Consider the following 23,344-nt stretch of genomic DNA (forward strand, 5'->3'; position numbering starts at 1 on the left):
AGATTAAGCACATCATCTCCACTGAGGCCAGACCAGGCAGACCTCTGCTATATATGTACTAGGGGCCTCAGCCCGGCCCATGTATGCTCCTGGTTGGTGGCTCAGTCTCTGGGAGTTCCCTGAGGTCTGGGTTAGTTGAGTCTGATGGTCTTCCTATGGGGTTGCCCTACCCTTCAGCTTCTTCAATCCTTCCCCTAATTCAACCATAGGGGTTCTGACTTCAGTTCAGTGGTTGGGTCTAAGTATCTGCATCTGTCTCAGTCAGCTGCTAGTTTTAGGAAAGATTCCTGCTAGTAATATGCTTGTCCTATTATGGCTCCTGACAGTAGAGGAGCAGCCATGCCAGGCTCCTGTCTGTATGAACATCATAACATCAGCAATAGTGTGAGGCTTTAGTGTCCACTCCCTTAAGATGGATCCCAAATTGGGATCCCTCAATCTATTCTCCACTTTAGACAGGAAAAAATTCTGGGTCAGAAATTTTGACTATAAGTTGGTAACCCAGTCCCTCTACTTGAAGACTTGTCTATCTGGAGGTGGAGTCTTTGAGTTCCTTCTCTCTAATGTTGGCATTTTGGCTAAGTGACCTCCATAGAGCTCTGAGAGTTTCTCTCTCCTCTCTGGTCTCTAGTACTTTCCAGAGGGTCCTCCCACCTCCCACCCCTTGAGGCTGCTTATTTTCACTCATTCTTCTGGCCCTCTGGGCTTCTCTCCTGCCCTCCCCATACCTGACCCTATTCACCCTTTCCCCTCCCCCTCTTTGTTGCATCACAGGAATTAAAATTCATATCTTATTTTAGGACAGTCTAGATCCAGTTAATGCTAAGTTAATTTCAACAGTAGACAAGACCTTGCTATTGTGTTCATGCTGCTGTCTTTCCCTTTTGCTGTAGTTACCACAAATCACTTCTTTATATATTACTTACCCATCAGTACAGATTTATGATGACTGATTTTTATAGTCATTTAAAAATAAGCTAGGAGAGAAAAGTACCAAAAAAGTGAGTTTATATGACTTTTGCATTTACTCACATAGTGGCTTCTATTGAGGATCCTTTTTGTAATATTTGAATTTGAAGATGCTAAAGAACAGGTTTGGAAGGATCAGAACTATCATGAACACATGCGTTTTCATGACTTTAACTCTTTGTTGCATTATCTCCTTCTGGGCCGAAGATACATCGCTGCAGATACTCAGTTTTTGTTTACTTGTTAAAAAAATTTTTTGAAGTTTCCCAGATAAAGAATTCTTGACATTTTTCCTTACTCCCTACTTCCTTTTTTCTTTTTTCCTCCTATCTTATTTTCAGATATCATTTCTTTCTTCATTGTCTTTCTGTAATCATTTCTCTTCCTCATAACCCCGTGCCTATTAATTGGGTGTGGTTATACTCATTGGAACTCCCATGCCTCCTAAGCTGCATGTCTATTTAAACTAGTCTGTCTTTTTATTCGGCAGTCTGAGACATCGCACCAGATTTAAATCCCAGAATAATTATGTTAATTCTTTCTCATTCTAGAATTCATTTCATTTTCAATTAACTCTGATTTGGCCACAATTTCCACCTTCTCACTCCCTCCTGCACCGATCGCTGCTTTTCTGTGGTGCGATTGTTGTTGGATGGATAATATCATCTAACATATTTTTTTTTATGTAGTTAGAACTCTGATTTTAATATCTCCCATTCCCTGGATGCCTTTTCTTGATCGCCACTCTCTCTTAGGGGCTATTTTATTGGGGGTAGTTAGTTTGGTGTCACACAGCAAACACAGAGAGTCTTGTGTGTCCAGTGGCTGGTATGGGCTCACAGCTGTGAGGTGGTTTCCCTGGCCAACCTCTCCTGTGTGTGGCAGGGCTGTGTGCCCTGTGAGTGGGTGGAACGCGTTGACTGTCAGTCTTGCTGCAGAGTGAGGGGCGGGGAGCTGAGGCAGGCAAGCTGCTCTGCCACCCAACTCCCATCTGTCAATAGCTAAAACAGGGAGGGGTTCACTTGGGACAGGGGTTTTAGTCTCTTTGCCTCCCCATGCAGAAAGAGTAATCTCAGTGACATACCCACAGTCATAAGTACACATTGTTCCTTTTGAATCCCTATCCTCAAAACCTGGAAATTGCCAGCATCAAAGCCCCAAATTCAGGATCAGTACTGAGATTCAGAGCTCTATCACTATCTTCCTGTTTTGGAAGAGTAGTCAGTCACTACTGGTGTACACGGCAGCTCTGTCACTGTTAGCTTGTGGCCAAAAGGAATGGCAGCATTCACTCAGCACGTAAGTTCATGATAATACATTTTAATGTAATTGTCAGAAAGTTAATGACCCCCCTCCCTGTTTTGGGCTATCCAGGACTTGTTTTTGTTGAGAAGCTCTTGCTGGTCCGGGACTTCCCTTTTAACAAACGTTCTGATAATTTACCACTAGAGGGCAGCATCGTTGCTATTGTGGTTTGAACTTTGCAAATTACAGTCACAGCTGTGTGCCTCTAACCTTTGTCTGGGCAGGTGCTCCCTTCTGTACTGTGCCTCCCAGCCCTAAGGGGAACTGGGTACAGGCTAGTTTGGGGACATGCATATCAAGATTAGAAGTGTGTAGGGGGACCATAAAGAGAAAAGGGACTCTTTCTTTCTTTCTTTCTTTCTTTCTTTCTTTCTTTCTTTCTTTCTTTCTTTCTTTTCTTTTCTTTTTTCCCTTTTTTTGCTGGCATGCATGTACTTTTGGTTTGATTTGAAGGGCTATATGTGAGAGAAGAGGACGATGGATGGATGATTCAGTCCCTCTGCTACAGTAAATCTCAGTCTTATCTTAAAAAGGGAATGGCGCCCCCTTCTTTTCCTAGATGGCAAAGAAGAAGAGGAGGAGGAGGAAGAGGAAGAGGAGGAGGAGGAAGAAGAGGAAGAGGAGGAGGAGGGAGAGGAGGAGGAGGAGGGAGAGGAGGAGGGGGAGGAGGATAGGGAAAGCAAAACAAAGAAACCTGTCTCTATCTTTCTTCCCCCTCTTCTCTGTTCTCTGTTTAGGATTCACCAGGGTAGAATGAGGTCCCTGCTGTTCCTCTCCCAGAACAATCTTGCCCTAACCTGGAGGGGAGGGAAGGGCACTAAGTGTTTGTGACCAGTAGATGGGCCAGTTTACTACTGATAGACTTTTTTAGGATAGAAAGCAAAGGGTGGAGGAGAGAATGATTGCCTTGGCACAGAAGGGTTGGTCAAGTTTGGCCACCTTGGGACATGCTCATCGGTGACATGAAAAACATGGTGTAATATTTTTTTACATTTAGACCACATCTAAGCAAAGTGAAAACTTGTTTTTGTTTTAACCATTATGAACACATAGAGAGTCCTGAGATTTTCATTCTTAAAACCATAGCAAAACCCCAAACCATGACATTTTCATCTTGCTGGCATCTTGTGAATCAGGCTTTTCTTACATGAAAGAAAAATAGCATTAAATGTTTTGCCGAGCTTCCCAAGGTAAATGTAATATTAGTGTCAGCACAATGCATGGTTCTCACCTCGCAGGTAGCAAGAGATTATTTATTCTGAGTCAAGTAGGAGGGCCAGGGCCTATAAATAACCTAGAATGTGTCCCCCAGATCATGTGTCTATAGTGAAAGTGTCCATGAGCTCCCATGTCACTGCATAAAGTCATGTACCAGATGTATTATGGGGACATCAGGTCAGTGGGTTACAGCAAAGCAGAGAGAACCACGTTGCAGGTTCTGATGCTGTCTGGCGTCCAAGTTGCTGGAAGCTCATGATCTGCTAATTTCATACGTTCTGAAGGTTTTTGCTTGGTAGTTGGAAGGACACTGGATCAGACATAGAAGATGAGTGCTAAATGGCCCTGAAGGGACTAAAGATAGCTGAAGGCAATCAGCCTTAGTGTCTACAGCATTCCAGGTCCCCACAGTCATGAGGTACTAATCCGTCAAACAGCAGCAATCAATACAAGTGCATCTATTCCCTGGGGAGCTCAGTTTACAGTTGTCCTGGTAGGCAAGCATCACATTTAGAAGCCAGATGTGCTATGTCCCATGTACTGGGAACACTTGTCCTTAGGATGATAGCATTGCATCTGAGTGGCCAGGACAGCCTAAGAGCTTGTCCTCCTGGGTGAGCAGGACTTCTGTAGACCACCTCAAAGATCAGAACTCAGAACATGACCAGTGAGTGCTCATGTTGACCGTGACTATTTACTTATACTCTCCTCTTGCCCTTTATCCCATTCTCTTGTTAAAATTTAAAGCTCTGGCAGTACCCTAAGGTTAAACTTGGAGTTGTTGGTTCTTTCCATTTGCCCCTAACAACACAGCCACATTGATGGAACCCTCTCTCTGTGCCCGTCACCGTTATCCATCTCTATTGTTTGGGGACCAGGGGCTGATCAGAAACTGTTGATGCTGTTGGAGCTGGGACTTTTGGCCTTAAACTCATGTTAGTTTATGAAGTAGAGTCTAGGTTAATTTTACATGAGAGCTCACTTATTCTTTGATCCAATTTTAATCATACCCTTCCATGGGTGACTTTATCATGAAAATATATAATTTAATACACACATATGTAATATGTAGAAACAAATATACTGCTAAACCAAGATTATAGAACATTCATGTTTAAACCTAAAGATAAAACAAACCAAGTTTATTGTCCTAAAAAAGACTGTCCCTTTCCACCATTGTGGATTCAAGATCAGTCCAGCCTAGGCCACTCCTGGCTTGGTGGTGACAAATGCTGTTATTTAGGTAGACAAATATGTGTTGCATGAGAGCTTTATCTTAAGAACTTTAACATGATGATGATGGTGGTGGTGGCTGTGGTAGTGATGGTGGTGATGAAGATGATGGTCACAATGATAATGATGACAATAGTGATGAAGATGATGAGGATAAAAATGAAATTTGTAAAGCAGTAACACGGACAGAGATTCTCATATGCCAGCTCAGAAATGCTTTTCAGGAAAGCAGAGCTAAGTTCAAGTCTCAACTCAGCCACTCAAGAGCTATGAGAACACTGGTATGCTCTTGCTTCATACACTTTAGAGTTCCAATTCCTTCATGTGGCAAAGAAACAAACTAAAGGAAGCTATGTCTCAATAGACAATCCCGTCCCGTGGTTGTGTAAGTCAGAATTTCAGGGCACATGGCTGATGGTTCCTGTCTTACTTCTATATCAGCTAAAACTCTGATAGGTCAGTGAATTCTTGTAGCCAGGGTTTTCATTTGGACTCTGAGTATCCTAGTGTTCCAAGAGCAGGCCTTAGTGTATGTTTTCTGTATTCCAACTTGAACATAAAAATTGTACATACATTAGAAGTACCATGTCATACTTTATTCATGTGTACAGTGTATGCATTAGTGAGCACCCCATACTCAGGGACACTCAGGATTACTTCACGATGGCTCCAGTCTATCTCTTAGGAAGTCTCTCAGATATGGCCAGGTACAGGAAGAGGGGACAGAACTAGCTGCCAGCTTCCATGATGAAAGCAACCTCACAGAGCCAAGTGTCACCATTAGCAATCTGACCTTAAATAGCAGTTATCATAATCTTTTTCTTATAGGCACAGTGTTGGGATTAAATAAGGCACTACCATATAGGTTATAAGCACATTTTATGCCTGTAAAGAATTTGATATCTTTTCAGTTATATGTTATATTCATGTGTGTACTCCTATATGTATGTGGTTTCATATGTACATGGAGGTCAAAGGACACTATCAAATACTCTCCTCTATTGATCTTTATTGAGACAGGCATTTTTATTAAATTTAGAGCTTACTCTTTTGTTAGCTAGACCAACTGGCCAGTAAGACCACACAATCCTCCTGCCTCCACTGACCCAGCACTGTGGCTGCAGGCATGCATTCATGGTGATGCCTAGCTTTGTATATGGGTCCTGGGGATTCAAAACACAGGTCCCTCCCACTGTTTCCTCAGTCCTTTAATGTTTTCATTAAAATACAGTAGTTATAAAAATAGTTTTGCTGTGGCATTTTAATAGATGCATTTAGCACATGTTGACTATCTTCTTCTCTTGTAGTAGGAGATCAGAGAAAAACACAGAAACTGTGTCTTAGTTTTCCGTCATTTTCATACATTTTTCTTCTATTCATATATATTAAATATCAGATATTGTCATATTGGCAATTTTTGAAATAACAATTCACTAAGACCACTTCTGTTATCACTTCACGTTGCTTGTTTTTCCATCAGTCCTTGGACACTGCCACAGCACATGAAATCTTAAAACTTAGAGTTAAATCTTAGTTTCTTCACCTTGAGCATCAGGTCCCCATGTCCTGATACAGCTTCCATAACCCTCATTCTTAATGCTTTGGTAATAGTGGGATGAAAAGATAAAACTGTGTTTGGTTAGCCAGTTTTACATAGTTGTGTGTGTGTGTGCGTGTGTGTGAGTGTGCGTGTGCGCATGCGTGTGTGCATGCATACACATGTATATGTGTGCAAGTGTTCATCTATATGTGCTTGTGTGGAGGTAAAAGGTAAGCATCCAGTGTTTTCCTGCTTTTCCTCCCCTCCCCTCCCCTCCCCTCCTCTTCTCTTCTCTTCTCTTTTCATTTATCTCTATCTCTATATCTCTATTTGAAATGAGGTCTTACATTGAATCCAGGACTTGACATTTAGGCTAAACTGGGTGCCTACTGAGACTTCAGGATCTACCCATTTTTACCCTATCTCCAGTAATGGGATCATAATTGAGTACTGTAGTGCCCAGACTTCATGTGTGTTCTGGGGATGTGGATTCAGATCCTCATGTCTCCGCATCCATAGTTACCCACTTTCAGACACTAAGCATGAAGCTAGTTTCATGTTCGTGCCAACATATTTTATGCCATGGATATACTGGGTATGGCATCAATCTAACAGTAACAGTCATCTGTCTGTTACGAACTGTTGTGTGGCTCTGAAAGACTCTGATCTATACTTAGCTTTGTCAGTGTTCTTCCCTATCCTTGGAGACCCATTATCTCTAAAGTTGTGTTTTTCTTAGTTTTCATCTGGCCAACTAACAAATCTCTCTGGTGTCCAACCTGCGCCATCATGCACTACCCCTCCCATACCTCCATCATTGTCTTTACTCCTTCCCTCTCTTTCTTCTGCCATTGCCTTCCTCCACAAACATGTCTTAACCCTTTGCTTCCTTTTATTCATGTATGTAATAAGCCAATCTGTTTTAAACACAATTTCCCATTGTCCATGGAGCTCAGATAATAACAGAAGAAGATAAGTTATAAGTATTGAATTACATTACAAGAAAATATCAGAAAGGACAAAAGTCATACAGAGAATTTAAACATCAGAGAATATCTAAATGTCACAAAAAGAAGCAAAGGACAGTCAGTATCTAATTTTTCATTCTACATTATATTTCCCCGAATTTTATATTTGAGTTAATAAGCAACTGATGGGACTATATTAAGAAATCATGTGAACATCCTGTCCCTTATCATGACTTTAAGTTGGTTTTAATATAGTCAGTAATGATCCTGCAGTTCCATTATTGCACATTCATTGGATGATATTCAACTTTAATCAAGAACCTCACCTTCTGCACATACTTGCTCATTATTTCTTATGTCTGCTTTTTAGTTTGATGTTCACATTGTTCCAGGCGTGGCCAGAGCAGTTCTTGCAAACAGACCAACTTGTCAGTAGGTGCTCTTCACAGTTTCTGAACACTTTCCTGCTTTGTGGCATGTCAAGGTGTTGAGTTCTCTCTGTCATCGATCTACTTTTCCTTCTTTCTCCCTTCCACACATTCTTGTTTTGAATGGGTTTAGAAGATTACTTTTATACTTGATGTAAAAGTAAGAACCAAAGTTACAGTGCTCATAGTAGGTTTCATAGATAGAGATCTAGGAGAAAATTTGGGAGGAGGGATGTTATTCTTATCAGTGATGTAGCCACTGATAAGCTGCCTATTTAAAAGACCTCCTGCCCAGGACAAGGTGGAGTCAAGACTTGAGACCAAGGAAAGGTGATGGAGGAAGGAAAATCATCATGTAGTAATTAAGTTCCACTATGTAATTTTGAGAAATGGGATAACACTCACCAAATGGAACAAGGTTGCAGAGCTATGAACCTATCTGAGTCAAGGTCATTTTGCTGATGTGGCCACCAGAAAACAACAGAGAAATGGTGAAATCAAAGGCATGGGGTGTGGAGGGACTGTAGAAGTTTGGCGGACTAAGTTTACATAGGGCTGGGATGCACTGGCGGCATGGATTTAATTTTCAGAGACTGAAGGCTGTCGAGTTGGGCCGTGTCATCCACACAAACATAATTAAATCACAAGGAAAGACAGCCTTTACTGAACTAAGCCTACAGGGACTGCCATGTAAATCAGATTAGCCTTCCTCTAGTTCAGCAACAACTAGAAAGAGTTCAGAAGGAGGCATATGTAGGCACATCTAAGGAATGCCTATTGTGTTCTGGTATCAGAGAGTCCATTGAAGCAATCAGGTACTGTACAAATTTATTACTACTGTCACCTTTGCCTCTTTTTTCTTCTTCTCTTTTCTCCTTAATAGGATGTGAGTGGCTGACAAAACTTGACTTGACTGTAAATTTCATTGGAGAACTGAGCAGCGTTAAAACCCTGACACACAATATTCATCTGAAGGAGCTGTTCCTCATGGGTAACCCATGTGCTGACTTTGATGGCTACAGGCAGTTTGTGGTGGTGACCTTACAACAGTTAAAGGTATGCTCAGAGTAAAGTTGTGAAAGATGAGGGAGATAAAAGGAGATACATAGAAAGATGAGAAGAAACAACCACAAGAATTACTGGTTTCTTCATGGAATTGTTGGGCAAAAATTGCTGCTTCAGCAACTAGAATATTCTAGAGAGTAAAGTTGCATTATTTGATGTTGTTTTGAAGCTTTATCAGATCTTTAAAAGGTAAGTCAATGATTTCTCTACTGTCTCATCAAAATGCTGAGTGTAACCATTTTCTGACCAGTTGAGTCATCCGTTGAAGTATGCCCTGTGCAGTCACTGACACTCACCGCTACAGTCCCAGAATTGAGAGATGGAGAAGAAACAGAAGGATTGCAGCAAGGCTAGTTTGGTCTAAACAGTGAGCTCCAAGCCACCCAGGCCTGTACAATGAGACCTGCTGAAAAGCAGCAAAAATAACCAGGCAATCAATCCACAGTAAACGGATTGCCAGACCCCATCCTCAAGACTTCTGAGCAGGGTCTGAGTGACATGGAGCATAAGATTTACACATCTAACAAGCCCATTGGTGATACTTCAGGACACTCACCTGAGGAGCACTGTTCTGTTCTGTTCTGTTCTGTTCTGTTCTGTTCTGTTCTGTGCTGTGCTGTGCTGTTCTGTTCTGTGCTGTTCTGTGTGTCTAGCATAAGCAGTTGCTTTCATGTTTCACCTCTGTTCTCATATCAGAACAATAGATTGCTGACATGGAATATACCAGGGTTTCGTGTTCTCATCAAATAGCGGGTCATTTCTTCAGCGGCTGGGTATCTTGAATCTTGTTCACTCCTGATACTACAAGGAGATAGTGTTTAGATCTCATCCCAAGCATGCAAGACTGCCTCCCGGGGCCAGGGGTCAGTCATGAACCTAAGTAGTTTTTAATCTGAACTTTTGACTTATATTCAGGGGTTCCATGTCCCCCCCCCCCGCTTTTCAGTTTTAATTAATTCAATTGAACAGCTCACAAAACTCTAAGCACTTTCTTATATTTATTTTTTTATTATGAAGGATAATCCAAAGGACCCAGCTAAAGAGATGCACAGGTGTGATATGGGAGAGGGAACTGGGAAATCTAATGCCCAATCGGAACATGCTGCTTCCCAGAGATCTGCGTGTGGCCAGTTACAAGGAACTCCTTTGAATGCTACCTTTTGGTTTTATGGTACCATTATGGCATACAGTCTGTTGAGACTCTTCCCCTTTCCTCCTTCAAAGGATAAGGAGCAGGAAGCCTCTGGAACGAGGAGAGTCTTATGATGGACTTAAGAAGTCAGGTGTGTGTGTGTGTGTGTGTAAAAGCCTGAGAACAATTCCAGGGCCATCATCAGGAACACCCACCATTCCATCACTTTTGAGGCCAGGTGTCTCATTGGGCTGAAGCTCATCAATAAGGCTAGACAGGTTGGTCAGTGCAACCCAGGGATTTTCCTGCTTCTCCTTCCCTAAATGCTGGGAGTAAGCAAGTCTGGCATTTTTATGTGAACTCTAGGGATCAGATCCGTGTCTCTATGCTTGTGAGACAAGGCACTATACCAACTGAGCCAGCTACACAGCTCTAGAGAAGTGTGCTATGCTTTCCTAAACACAGGGGACATTGTAGTTTTTTTCTATGACTCACTTTGAGGAAGGGATTATAAGTCAGAGACAGTGGTTAAAACCAAATTGTATATCATAATACAGTCATATTTTGCCATCATATTCCCAAAATCTAATAATTTTAGAACTAATATTATTTGGAATAATTTTAAACCTAATATTTAGTAAAATATGATTCCAGAGAAAGTATAAAACTGAGACTAGTAAAAGGGAAACTATTAGTTTTCATACAAGTTCAAAGTTCTTGGTCCATATGTGGCTCTAGGCTTTTGTTAACAAGAATATGGGCAGATATTGGGTTTGTGGCATCCATTGGCTTAGTTCCCAGAGGCGTTTGTTCCTTTATCTTCAGTGTTTTCTGTGGTTGAGAAATTGCTGGCTGCTAGATTCTAGACCTTGTCATATAAAATTTCCTAGCCTATGCAAATGAGTTGGATAATTGAACCTAGAATAAGAGGTAAATCATTTTAACACATAAGCTAGGCGATCGTCATTGCACAAGGTCTTCCTAGGAAAATGAGCAGTGTGAGGCAGAACTTGCTGAAAGTGGAGCCTAGAGATGGAGGCTGTGAGTCATTAGCCTGAAGGAATGAATCAGGGTTAGACTGGAACCGCAGGGTCACCACAGCTGGGCTTGCCCATGCTGCTGTGCCCAGGGCAGAGTTAGGAGATGTCGCTATGTACTAAAAATGGCCACGGGTAGTGCAAAGTACTCTGGGAATGATGCCTTGGATGTCCTGGACCCACACAGGAGACAGTGAAGCACATTAGAGGTAGGACGTTGGGGCTCACAGAATTGCCCCTCCTTGATTGTTTGGCCTGACACACCTGGCAATTGGAACACTAGGACCCTGCACTCCCTGTGTCTGACTCTGAGCCTCCACTCTCCAACACACACACACACACACACACACACACACACACACACACACTCACACACTGCTGCTGCTGCTCTGAGTTAATGTAAACCATCGGGTCGAGTCTTTCAGGAGACAGTCCACTCAGGTTTTACATCAGTGCCTGTGAAAAGTAGTGCCAGTAAATGTGCTTACTGATACTGCAAAATGAAGCAAACCACTTTGAAATCTTAGGTACCGTTCCACCGAGACTCTGTAAGGCTTGTCTGAAAGGGACAGTGGCGGTAGATGTGTTGATTTTCTAGGCTTGCTGTGTGAAGTGCACAATCTACCTGGGACTTAAATGATAGATTTATCCCATCGCATGTCCCATAGCTCTGAAAAACAAATGGTCCAGGTGAAGTTGCAGCAAAAGAGGGTGAGGTGGGTCCCTCTCACGTCCTCGAGGGAGAGTCTAGGTCTATCTCCTAACTAATATATCAGCTGGCAGTGCTTGGCATTCTCTGACTCATGCTCTCACTGCTCTGACCTCTGCCCCAGTTTTCTTAGTGTGTTCTTAGGCCTCTGTTCCTTCCCATGGCATTCTTCTTATAATGACACCAGTTATACAGTATTGCCCACACCACTCCAATATGTTTTTTTTCCCCAAAATGAATTATACCTACAATATCCCTGTGTCTTCCTAAGAGTCAGGTTTTGAGGTCCTGGTGTTAACACTTCAACTCAGCCTCTCAAAACAGAGGCAGTACAAAGAGAGAAAATCTTTTGCAAGAGTTCTCCCCCTCCCCCCTGGTCTGCAGCACTATAGTTAGTGAGTGGCAGTGACCTTGATAGCACACAGCACAGTGTTACTTGCTGTCCCACCCATTAGCTGCAGGCCTTTTGGGTTAGTTTTCTCATGTCTAGATGGATGATGGTTGTTCCTATAGAGGATCTCAATGAAGCCCCGAGGCAAGCTCAGTTGCTTTCCTCTGCATGCACAGTTATCCTCAGTAAGCACAAGCGCACAGTTATCCCCAGTAAGTATGGACACACGCAGTTACCAGCAGTAAGTGTGGACCCAGGTATATTTATCAAGAAGCATGGACCTGTGCACAGGCATCATCACTAAGCATGAACACACTGCTGTCCCAGCTTCAGGGACCCTGCCTGGAGGGAAGTGAGGAAATACTAAAGTTTCCATTGTCCTTGTTCTTCTTGACAAGTTTAGAAGGGTTCATTTGAACTTGGAGAAAATGTAAGCCAATTTTGAATCATGCCTACCAGGAATCTTCAAACAAATGAGGTCCAGTATGAGGTCTCTAGTCTGGAATGTAATAGAGGGATCTCTTGTAATGCTCTTAGGATCAGTATGTCTGAGTAAAGAAAACTTTAAAACATTTATAAAGACTTTGTAAATCAAATAGGCAAATGTGCTCCAGCTATAACCAAGAACAGCACGTTACTTCCAAAGTTCATCAGAATCCTAGATTAAAGAATTCTATTTAGCCAGACTCTCCAGGTCTAATCCAATAATAGATAGCCCATATTTACATTTATATTTTATGACCTCCTTTACATAAATATACTAACATTTATTTGAAAACTTACATGATGTGCTTCAGAAATTTATTTTATTTATGCCATGATCGTATTCATTTTCCACACTTCATTAAACCTCAACTCTAGCATGAACTGAGTCACTTTTGGAAGTTGTGCCACAACTGCTTCTTACCTTAAGTGATAGACGCAGCTGGAGGTGAACTGACTAACATGCCCTCAGTCTTCATGGAAGGATGCTAGAAAAAAATCAGTCTCTGAAGTGTCTGGTAACTTCTAATATATCTTAGTCCAAATAGCATGTAATATTTCTCAAGGTATATATTATGATACTCGCTTTAAAGATAGGTTTCCAAGCTAAATATTAGATGAAAGCCAGAAATTAATACATCTTAAAATTAAAGATAGAGAAAATCAAATATCTAACTAGCAGTGTTTTTCTTTTTTACCTTGGCTGCCCGGAATCTCAAAACTAAACCTCCAGATGCACAGCAGCTGCACGAGTCTCATGAAAGCATGTTTCCTAATCTCTTTATTAGCATTTTGATGTGTAATATGACTTATCCCAGTAGTTAGAACTCTTATGCTTTACTAAACTTGTATTTCATTAAATGCAGTTTGCAATATCCTGTTTCAGCAGATTAACACAAATTTAGTGCCTTAAAACAAAACAAATTCACTTTAGTGTTCTGAAAGTCAGAGGTCAGAAATGGTTCCCTGGGCAGAAATCTAAGTGTTGGTGGGCTATTAGTCATGGGGGGGGGGGGGGGTAGGGGGGTGGAAAGGAGGAGGTATAGACAGGCGTGTGCCTACCTGTTTGCCACCTCTAGAGGGCACCCGTCCCTTTGTGTTTATGGCCAGCCACTTCCTGGGATTTCAACATCCTCAGTCTTCACCTCCTCCCCCAGCTCTGAAGCTTGTACCGGAGCTCCCAACTTTCTTACTTATAGGTTCTTTGTAAGTCACTGAGAAGCCATCTGTTCATCCAATATTCTTAACTATATCACATCTCAGTCCCTTAGACCAGATGAGGTTACATTCACAATGCCTGGATCACAGGCACCAAAGACTTTCTCAGTCAAGAGCATCAATCTAAACCCCCAACCTCTTTCTGTGGAATGGGGCTGGGCTAAAAGATCGCTTTGTACTGGAAGCTTTGACATTTTGTATTTTAGTTAGCATTTTTGTTTCTCCCTTTTGCTAATGTGAATTTGGGGGACATGCATGTATGTACTTGTGTTTTCATGGAGGCATGTGCATATGCAGATACAGGTCAGAGGACCAATCTAAGAGTTATTCCTCCTCAAGACCACCTTATGTGTTTTTATTGTTTACTTTTTTAAATTTATTTTTTAATTAGGTATTTTCTTCAATTACATTTCAAATGCTATCGAAAAAGTCTCCCAGACCCCCCCCCCCAACTCTCCTATCCACCCACTCCTACTTCTTGGCCCTGGCATTCCCTTGGACTGAGGGAATATAAAATTTGCAAGACCAAGGGGCCTCTCTTCCCAATGATGGACGACTAGGCCATCTTCTGCTACATATGCAGCTAGAGACACAAGCTCTGGGGTACTGGTTAGTTCATATTGTTGTTCCACCTATAGGGTTGCAGACCCCTTTAGCTCCTTGGGTACTTTCTCTAGCTCCTCCATTGGGGGCCCTGTGTTCCATCCAATAGCTGACTAAGAGCATCCACTTCTGTGTTTGCCAGGCCCCAGCATAGCCTCACAAGAGACAGCTATATCAGGGTTGTGTCAGCAAAATCTTGCTTTTGTATACAATGGTGTCAGTGTTTGGAGGCTGAGTATGGGATGGATCCCCGAGTATGGCAGTCTCTAGATGGTCCATCCTTTCGTCACAGCTCCAAACTTTGTCTCTGTAACTCCTTTCATGGGTGTTTTGTTCCCAATTCTAAGAAGGGACAAAGTGTCCACACTTTGGTCTTCGTTCTTCTTGAGTTTCATGTGTTTTGCAAATTTTATCTTGTATCTCGGGTATTCTAAGTTTCTGGGCTAATATCCACTTATCAGTGAGTACATATTGTGTGAGTTCTTTTGTGATTGGGTTACCTCACTCAGGATGATGCCCTCCAGGTCCATCCATTTGCCTAGGAATTTCATAAATTCATTCTTTTTAATAGCTGAGTAGTACTCCATTGTGTAAATGTACCACGTTTTCTGTATCCATTCCTTTCTTGAGGGACATCTGGGTTCTTTCTAGCTTCTCGCTATTATAAATAAGGCTGCTAAGAACATAGTGGAGCATGTGTTCATCTTACCAGTTGGAACATCTTCTGGATATATGTCCAGGAGAGGTATTGCTGGATCCTCCCATAGTACTATGTCCAATTTTCTGAGGAACCTCCAGACTGATTTCCAGAGTGGTTGTATAAGCTTGCAATCCCACCAACAATAGAGGAGTGGTCCTCTTTCTCCACATCCTTGCCAGCAACTGAATTTTGTCACCTGAATTTTTGATCTTAGCCATTCTGACTGGTGTGAGATGGAATCTCAGGGTTGCTTTGATTTGCATTTCCCTGATGATTAAGGATGCTGAACAGTTTTTCAGGTGCTTCGCAGCCATTCGGTATTCCTCAGGTGAGAATTCTTTGTTTAGCTTTGAGCCCCATTTCTTAATGGGGTTATTTGATTTTCTGGAGTCCACCTTCTTGAGTTCTTTATATATATATTGGATATTAGTCCCCTATCTGATTTAGGATAGGTAAAGATCCTTTCCCAATCTGTTGGTGGGCTTTTTGTCTTATTGACGGTGTCTTTTGCCTTACAGAAGCTTTGCAATTTTCTGAGGTCCCATTTGTTGATTCTGGATCTTACAGCACAAGCCATTGCTGTTCTATTCAGGAATTTTCCCCCTGTGCCCATATCTTCAAGGCTTTTCCCCACTTTCTCCTCTATAAGATTCACTGTCTCTGGTTTTATGTGGAGTTCTTTGATCCACTTAGATTTGACTTTAGTACAAGGAGATAGGAATGGATCAATTCGCATTCTTCTACATGGTAACCACCAGTTGTGTCAGCACCATTTATTGAAAATGCTGTCTTTTTTCCACTGGATGGTTTTAGCTCCCTTGTCAAAGATCAAGTGACCATAGGTGTGTGGGTTCATTTCTGGGACTTAAATTCTATTCCATTGGTCTACTTGTCTGTCACTATACTAGTACCATGCAGTTTTTTATCACAATTGCTTTGTAGTACAGCTTTAGGTCAGGCATGGTGATTCTACCAGAGGTTCTTTTATCATTGAGAAGAGTTTTTGCTATCCTAGGTTTTTTGTTATTCCAGATGAATTTGGAAATTGCACTTTCTAATTCGTTGAAGAATTGATTTGGAATTTTGATGGGGATTGCATTGAATCTGTAGATTGCTATTGGCAAGATAGCCATTTTTACTATATTGATCCTGGCAATCCATGAGCATGGGAAAATCTTTCCATCTTCTGAGATCTTCTTTAATTTCCTTTTTCAGAGACTTGAAATTCTTATCATACAGATCTTTCACTTCTTTAGTTAGAGTCACCCCAAGGTATTTTATATTACTATTGTGAAGGGTGTTGTTTCCCTAATTTCTTTCTCAGCCTGTTTATCCTTTGTGTACAGAAAGGCCATTGACTTGTTTGAGTTAATTTTATATCCAGCTACTACATTGTAGCTGTTTATCAGGTTTAGGAGTTGTCTGGTAGAATTTTTAGGGTCACTTATATATACTATCATATCATCTGCAAAAAGTGATATTTTGATTACTTACTTTTCAGTTTGTATCCCCTTGATCTCCTTTTGTTGTCGAATTGCTCTGACTAGGACTTCAAGTACAATGTTGAATAGGTAGGGAGAAAGTGGGCAGCCTTGCATAATCCCTGATTTTAGATGGATTGCTTCCAGCTTCTCACCATTTACTTTGATGTTGGCTACTGGTTTAATGTAGATTCATTTTATCATGTTTAGGTATGGGCCTTTAATTCCTGATCTTTCTAAGACTTTTATCATGAAGGGGTGTTGGATTTTGTCAAATGCTTTCTCTGAATCTAAGGAGATGATCATGTGGTTTTTGTCTTTGAGTTTGTTTATATAGTGGATTACGTTGATGAATTTCCGTATATTAAACCATCCCTGCATCCCTGGAATCAAACCTACTTGGTCAGGATGGATGATTGTTTTGATGTGTTCTTGGATTTGGTTGGCAAGAATTTTATTGAGTATTTTTGCATTGATATTCATAAGGGAAATTGGTCTGAAGTTCTCTATCTTTGTTGGGTCTTTCTGTAGTTTAGGTATCAGAGTAATTGTGGCTTCATAGAATGAATTGACTAGAGTACCTTCCGCTTCTATTTTGTGGAATTGTTTGTGAAGAACTGGAATCAGATCTTCTTTGAAGGTCTGATAGAACTCTGCACTAAACCCATCTGGTCCTGGGCTTTTTTTGGTTGGGAGACTATTAATGACTGCTTCTATTTCTTTAGGGGATATAGGACTGTTTAGGTCATTAATCTGATCCAGATTTAACTTTGGTACCTGCGATCTTTCTAGAAATTTGTCCATTTCATCCAGGTTCTCTAGTTTTTTTGAGTATAGTCTTTCATAGAAGGATCTGATGGTGTTTTGGATTTCTTCAGGATCTGTTGTTATGTCTCCCTTTTCATTTCTGGTTTTGTTAATTATGATGCTATCCCTGTGCCCTCTAGTGAGTCTGGCTAAGGGTTTATCCATCTTGTTGATTTTCTCAAAGAACCAGCTCCTCCTTTGGTTGATTCTTTGAATAGTTCTCCTTGTTTCTACTTGGTTGATTTCACCCCTGAGTTTGATTATTTCCTGCCGTCTACTCCTCTTGGGTGAATTTGCTTCCTTTCGTTCTAGAGCTTTTAGGTGTGTTGTCAAGCTGCTAGTGTGTGCTCTCTCTAGTTTCTTTTTGGAGGCACTCAGAGCTATGAGATTTCCTCTTAGAAATGCTTTCATTGTGTCCCATAAATTTGGGTATGTTGTGGCTTCATTTTCATTAAACTCTAAAAGTCCTTAATTTCTTTTCTTAATCCTTCCTTGACCAAGGTATCATTGAGTAGTGTGTTGTTCAGTTTCCACGTGAATGTTGGCTTTCTCTTATTTATGTTGTTATTGATGATCAGCCTTAGTCCATGGTGATATGATAGGGTGCATGGGACAATTTCAATATTTTTGTATCTGTTGAGGCCTATTTTGTGACCAATTATATGGTCAATTTTGGAGAAGGTACCATGAGGTGCTGAGAAGAAGGTATATCCTTTTGTTTTAGGATAAAATGTTCTGTAGATATCTGTTAAATCCATTTGTTTCATAACTTCTGTTAGTTTCACTGTGCCCCTGTTTAGTTTCTGTTTCCATGATCTGTCCATTGATGAAAGTGGTGTGTTAAAGTCTTCCACTATTATTGTGTAAGGTGCAATGTGTACTTTGAACTTTACTAATGTTTCTTTAATGAATGTGGCTGCCCTTGAATTTGGTGCATAGATATTCAGAATTGAGAGTTCCTCTTGGATTTTATCTTTGATCAGTGTGAAGTGCCCCTCCTTGTCTTTTTTGATAGCTTGGGGTTGGAAGTCGATTTTATTCAATATTAGAATGGCTACTCCAGCTTGCTTCTTAATACCATTTACTTGGAAAATTGTTTTCCAGCCTTTCACTCTGAGGTAGTATCTGTCTTTTTCCCTGAGATGGGTTTCCTCTAAGCAGCACAATGCTGGGTCCTGTTTGTGTAGCCAGTCTTTAAGTCTATGTCTTTTTATTGGGGAATTGAGTCCATTGATATTAAGAGATATTAAGGAAAACTAATTGTTGCTTCCTATTATTTTTGTTGTTAGAGTTGGCATTCTGTTCTCGTGGCTGTCTTCTTTTAGGTTTGTTGAAGGATTACTTTCTTGCTTTTTCTAGGGCATAGTTTCCGTCTTTGTATTTTTTTTTTGTCATTATTATCCTTTGAAGGGCTGGGTTCGTGGAAAGATATTGTGTGAATTTGTTTTTGTCATGGAATACTTTGGTTTCTCCATCTATGGTAATTGAAAGCTTGGCTGTATATAGTAGTCTGGGCTGGCATTTGTGTCTCTTAGTGTCTGTATAACATCTGACCAGGATCTTCTGGTTTTAATAGTCTCTGGTGAAAAGTCTGGTTTAATTCTAATAGGCCTGCCTTTATATGTTACTTGACCTTTTCCCCTTACTGCCTTTAATATTCTTTTTTTGGTGGTGGTGGGGGGTGGGTTTATTCAGCTTGCACTACCACATTGATGTTCACCAAAGAAAGTCAGGACAGGGACTCACACATGTTAGGAACTTTTAGGAGCGGATGCAGAAGTCAAGAAGTCATGGAGGAATGTTACTGACTTGTTTTCCTTCCTGCTCAGCTTGAGTTCTTATACACCCCAAGACTGCCAGCCCAGTGATGGCACCACCACAATGGGCCCTCCCCACTTGATCACTAATTAAGAAAATGCCTTGTAGCTGTATCTCATAGAGGCATTTCTTCAAGGAAGGCTCCTTTTTCTGTGATAACTTCAGTTTGTTTCTAATATTCTATCTTTATTTAGTGCATTTGTTGTTCTGATTATTATGTGTCGGCAGGAAATTCTTTTCTGGTCCAGTCTATTTGGAGTTCTGTAGGCTTCTTGTATGTTCATGGGCATCTCTTTCTTTAGGTTTGGGAAGTTTTCTTCTATAATTTTGTTGAAGATATTTGCTGGCTCTTTAAGTTGAAAATCTTCATTCTCATCAACTCCTATTATCCATAGGTTTGGTCTTCTCATTGGTCCTGGATTTCCTGGATGTTTTGACTTAGGATATTTTTGCATTTTGCATTTTCTTTGATTGTTGTGCCCATGTTCTCTATGGGACCTTATGCACCTGAGATTCTCTCCCCCATCTCTTGTATTCTGTTGCTGATGCTCACATCTATGGTTCCCGATTTCTTTCCTAGGGTTTCTATCTCCAGCATTGCCTCACTTTGGGTTTTCTTTATTGTGTCTACTTCCCTTTTTAGGTCTTATATGGTTTTGTTCAATTCCATCACCTGTTTGTTTGTGTTTTCTTGTTTTTCTTTAAGGACTTCTACCAGTTTTGTTGTGTTTTCCTGTTTTTCTTTAAGGACTTGTATCTCTTTAGCAGTGTTCTCCTGTATTTCTTTAAGTGAGTTATTAAAGTCCTTTTAGATGTCCTCTACCATCATCATGAGATATGCTTTTAAATCCAGGTCTAGCTTTTTGGGTGTTTTGGGGTATCTAGTCCTGGCTGAGGTGGGAGTGCTGGGTTCTGATGATGGTGAGTGGTCTTGGTTTCTGTTAGGAAGATTCTTACATTTGCCTTTAGCCATCTGGTAATCTCTGGAGTTAGTTGTTATAGTTGTCTCTGGTTAGAGATTGTTTCTCCTGTGATTCTGTTAGCCTCTATCAGCAGACCTGGGAGACTAGTTCTCTCCTGAGTTTCAGTGGTCAGAGTACTCTCTGCAGGCAAGCTCTCCTCTTTCAGGGAAGGTGCACAGATATCTGTTGTTTGGACCTGCCTCCTGGCAGAAGATGAAGGCCTGAAACAGGACCTGTCCCAGAAGCTGTGTAGCTTCTATTGTCAGCACTCTCACCTACACAGTCTAGTCTCTGAGAGATCCCGGACCAGAGATGGCTCCCCCAGATGTTCTGGCAAAGCCCTTCCGGGCAGGGTGGATACCTTTCCTGTGGCAGGGAAGGTTCCCAGATGTCTGGAGCCTGAAACTGGGTCTGCCTTGGAAGCTGTGTGGCTTCTGCCTGTCCCAGAAGCTGTTAGCTTCTGTAGTCCACACTCTCACCTGTGCAGAGTAGTCTCTGAGGGATCCAGAACCCTATTGTTTATTTTAATACAGGGTTTGTCACAGGGACCTGGTTCTCACCAGTTAGCTGGCCGGCCATAGAGCTCCCTGTCTCCAGCTCCACTGTGCTGGCGTGATACATGTGTACCACCACACCTGGCTGTTTACATGGATACAAAGGGTAGAACACAGTCCTCATGCTTGTGCAGGAAGGACTTGATTGATTGAGCCATCTTCTCACCCTCTATTTACATTTTAATTTGGAAAAGGTATATAACTATCATGTAAACACTGTCTATAACAATGAACACTTTGCTAATATAGCCAAGGGTGGCGCAGGAGCTGACTTGAGTTGGGGCTCTTTGTGTAAAGGCCCTTTCCATGACGAGGCTCAGAGAATACTATTGTTTCAGGAGCTGTGATTTGATTTAAGCCCCAACAGCTTAATATAGTGAGCAGTTATAAAATTAATAGAAATATTTTGAGAGCTTTTCATTAATTATTTTGACAGAAGACCTACTTATTTCCAGTAAGGGTGCTTTGTAAACTATAAGGCTTGTATGAAATAAACATTGATTTATACCAGTATTTCTGATTTCCCATTAATTACTTTGATTCTTTGTTGCTATGGCATTATTATTTCTAATTTTAAAATATATCAATCAAAATTATCATGGGTCTGATCCTTCCTTCTTTCTTTATTTCTTCCCCTTCTGTTTTCCTTCTTTGAAAGTTGACATAATGTGGCCCTATAGTCCCAGAAATTCTCCTGCCTCAGCCACCTGAGTGCTAATGTTATAGGCATGAATCACCTTGCTCAGCTGAAGTGAATAATTGTATTATCTGCTACTTTTTGTTTAAGTGGTTGGATGGCAAAGAAATAGAGCGTTCTGAAAGGATCCAGGCATTGCAGAACTACGCATCAGTTGAGCAGCAAATCAGAGAGCAGGAGAAAGCTTACTGCCTTAGACGAGCCAAAGAGAAAGAGGAAGCTCAGAGGAAACTCGAGGAAGAAAATGAAAGTGAAGACAAGAAGAGCAGCCCAGGCTTTGATGGGCATTGGTACACAGACATCCACACTGCTTGGTGCGTCCATCAGTGGTTTGCATTCTTGTTAACTCCCATTAAGACACCTGCAGTATTTTCTCCCCAAGTTGTTCACAGCATCAGTTATATTCCAGAACATGACATCACAGTAAGCTTGGCTGGGAACGATATGAATATCGCATAATGACGATTCTAGAAGGACTTTTTTTTCCCTTAGAAAAACTGCATTTCCTAACCAGCAACTGGCATTTGCATCTGAAATTATCCCTAGAGAAGTCTCTCTAAACATGTACGGAAAGATGAATTAACAGGTGTACCTTGATTTCAAAGGCAGGAATAGTTTAGAAAAGTTAAATGCAAATCACCCAATAATAAAATGAATAATTCTGATTGCACCCTGAAACATTCTATTTTGTGAGTTACATAGTGAATACATTTTAAAATGTGATTAATAACCTTCTAATTGATCCTTTATGAATCTGAATTTTTCATGGTATTTATTTTAAGTGAATCACAACTATAGTCACTTGATTTGATTCTATATAAAGTTTCAAATATTTACATAATATATTTATGATTGAGAAAACAATAATTATAAAATATTTCAGATGGATAGAAGTGCTTTATAAACAACTAAGCAAGAAGCTATTGTTCCACCACCGAGAGAGAAGAAGCGACAGTCATTTGTATGCTTGCAGTAAATCTTTTAGAAATAATAAACTGTCAGGAAAATGCTAGAAGCCTACAGAATACCCTTGTTCCCCTCCTTACCCTCAGTGGTGTCTGCTGCCCTGAAGTGTGCATATATCTTACTATGTCCAGGAATGGTGGCACCAGCATTTAGGAAGCAGAGGCAGCAAGTCTCTGTGAATCCAGGCCAGCCAGGGCTATCTAGGGACATCTGCCTATAAATATCTTAATGTACTAAAACTTACTGTTGTACTTTTTGTCTAACTTGTGAAATCTTTCATGACATTATATCTGTGAATCTGGACTCAAGCTCTGTCAGTAATGTAGGCTAGGGTATTCCTGAGCTATTATTGAGTCATTGACTTAGCTGGGGAGGAAAGGAAGCAGCCCCGTCCCTCAAGGTTTCAGGAAAAAAAAATCAAAAACCACCATTGAGATTCATAGGATACAGATGAACCTCTTCCCTCTCAGCTTCATGAAGAGTGGAAAAGATGCATTAGTGAGTCGCAGCAGCTCGAGGCCAGGGATCATGAGGGAGGTACTGCCAGCATTCCACATGGTGACAATCTGACCATCTCACAGGTCAAGTGTTGATGTTAGGAGGAACCAGGCTTGAGATGTTGTAAAGGGATCCTACTCAAGAGAGTGGCCTCAAAAGAGACTGTGACCCGAATCATCAGCAATGTCAGAAGCTCAGGAGTTGTCCCAGAAGGATCGGCCAAGCACGCTGACCACCCCAGTAGGGAGCAATTTAGTTGGAGAACTCATTGTCTGGAGAGAAAGGCGGCACCAGCGAGGTTACGGGAGCAGTGGTTACGTGGCTGATGCTCACCTACTTCTACTTGTTCTCTCAGGCCAAACATAAGGCTGGATAATCCAACCAGGCATAATGATGGGCACAGAGGTTTAAAAAAAAAATGCAGACGAGGCAGGGGAGTGAGAGTAGACTGCGCATGTCTCCCAAGTAAAACCCAACTGTGAGATGGACCAGGACAGATTGGAATTTGGACAGGGAATAAGGGGCTTCTGCTTAGATATAAGTCTTGAGTTTTGTTTAAACT

At 41.2% G+C, this 23,344-nt stretch overlaps 1 protein-coding gene across 3 annotated transcripts in view; it reads left to right on the forward strand.

Moving 5' to 3' along the window:
- Dnaaf11 (dynein axonemal assembly factor 11) overlaps positions 1-23,344 on the forward strand; it is a 114,399-nt gene that overhangs the window by 19,238 nt on the left and 71,817 nt on the right. For all 3 annotated transcript variants that reach the window (XM_021183663.2, XM_085831627.1, XM_085831628.1), the window contains exons 4-5: positions 8,545-8,717; positions 21,409-21,632. In XM_021183663.2, the coding sequence (XP_021039322.1) occupies positions 8,545-8,717; positions 21,409-21,632 (397 nt within the window). The remainder of the gene's footprint in view (positions 1-8,544; positions 8,718-21,408; positions 21,633-23,344) is intronic.

The sequence above is a fragment of the Mus caroli genome, unplaced genomic scaffold (genome assembly GCF_978045245.1).
Source record: "Mus caroli unplaced genomic scaffold, Mus_caroli_1 scaffold_16, whole genome shotgun sequence".
Lineage (NCBI taxonomy): Eukaryota > Metazoa > Chordata > Mammalia > Rodentia > Muridae > Mus > Mus caroli.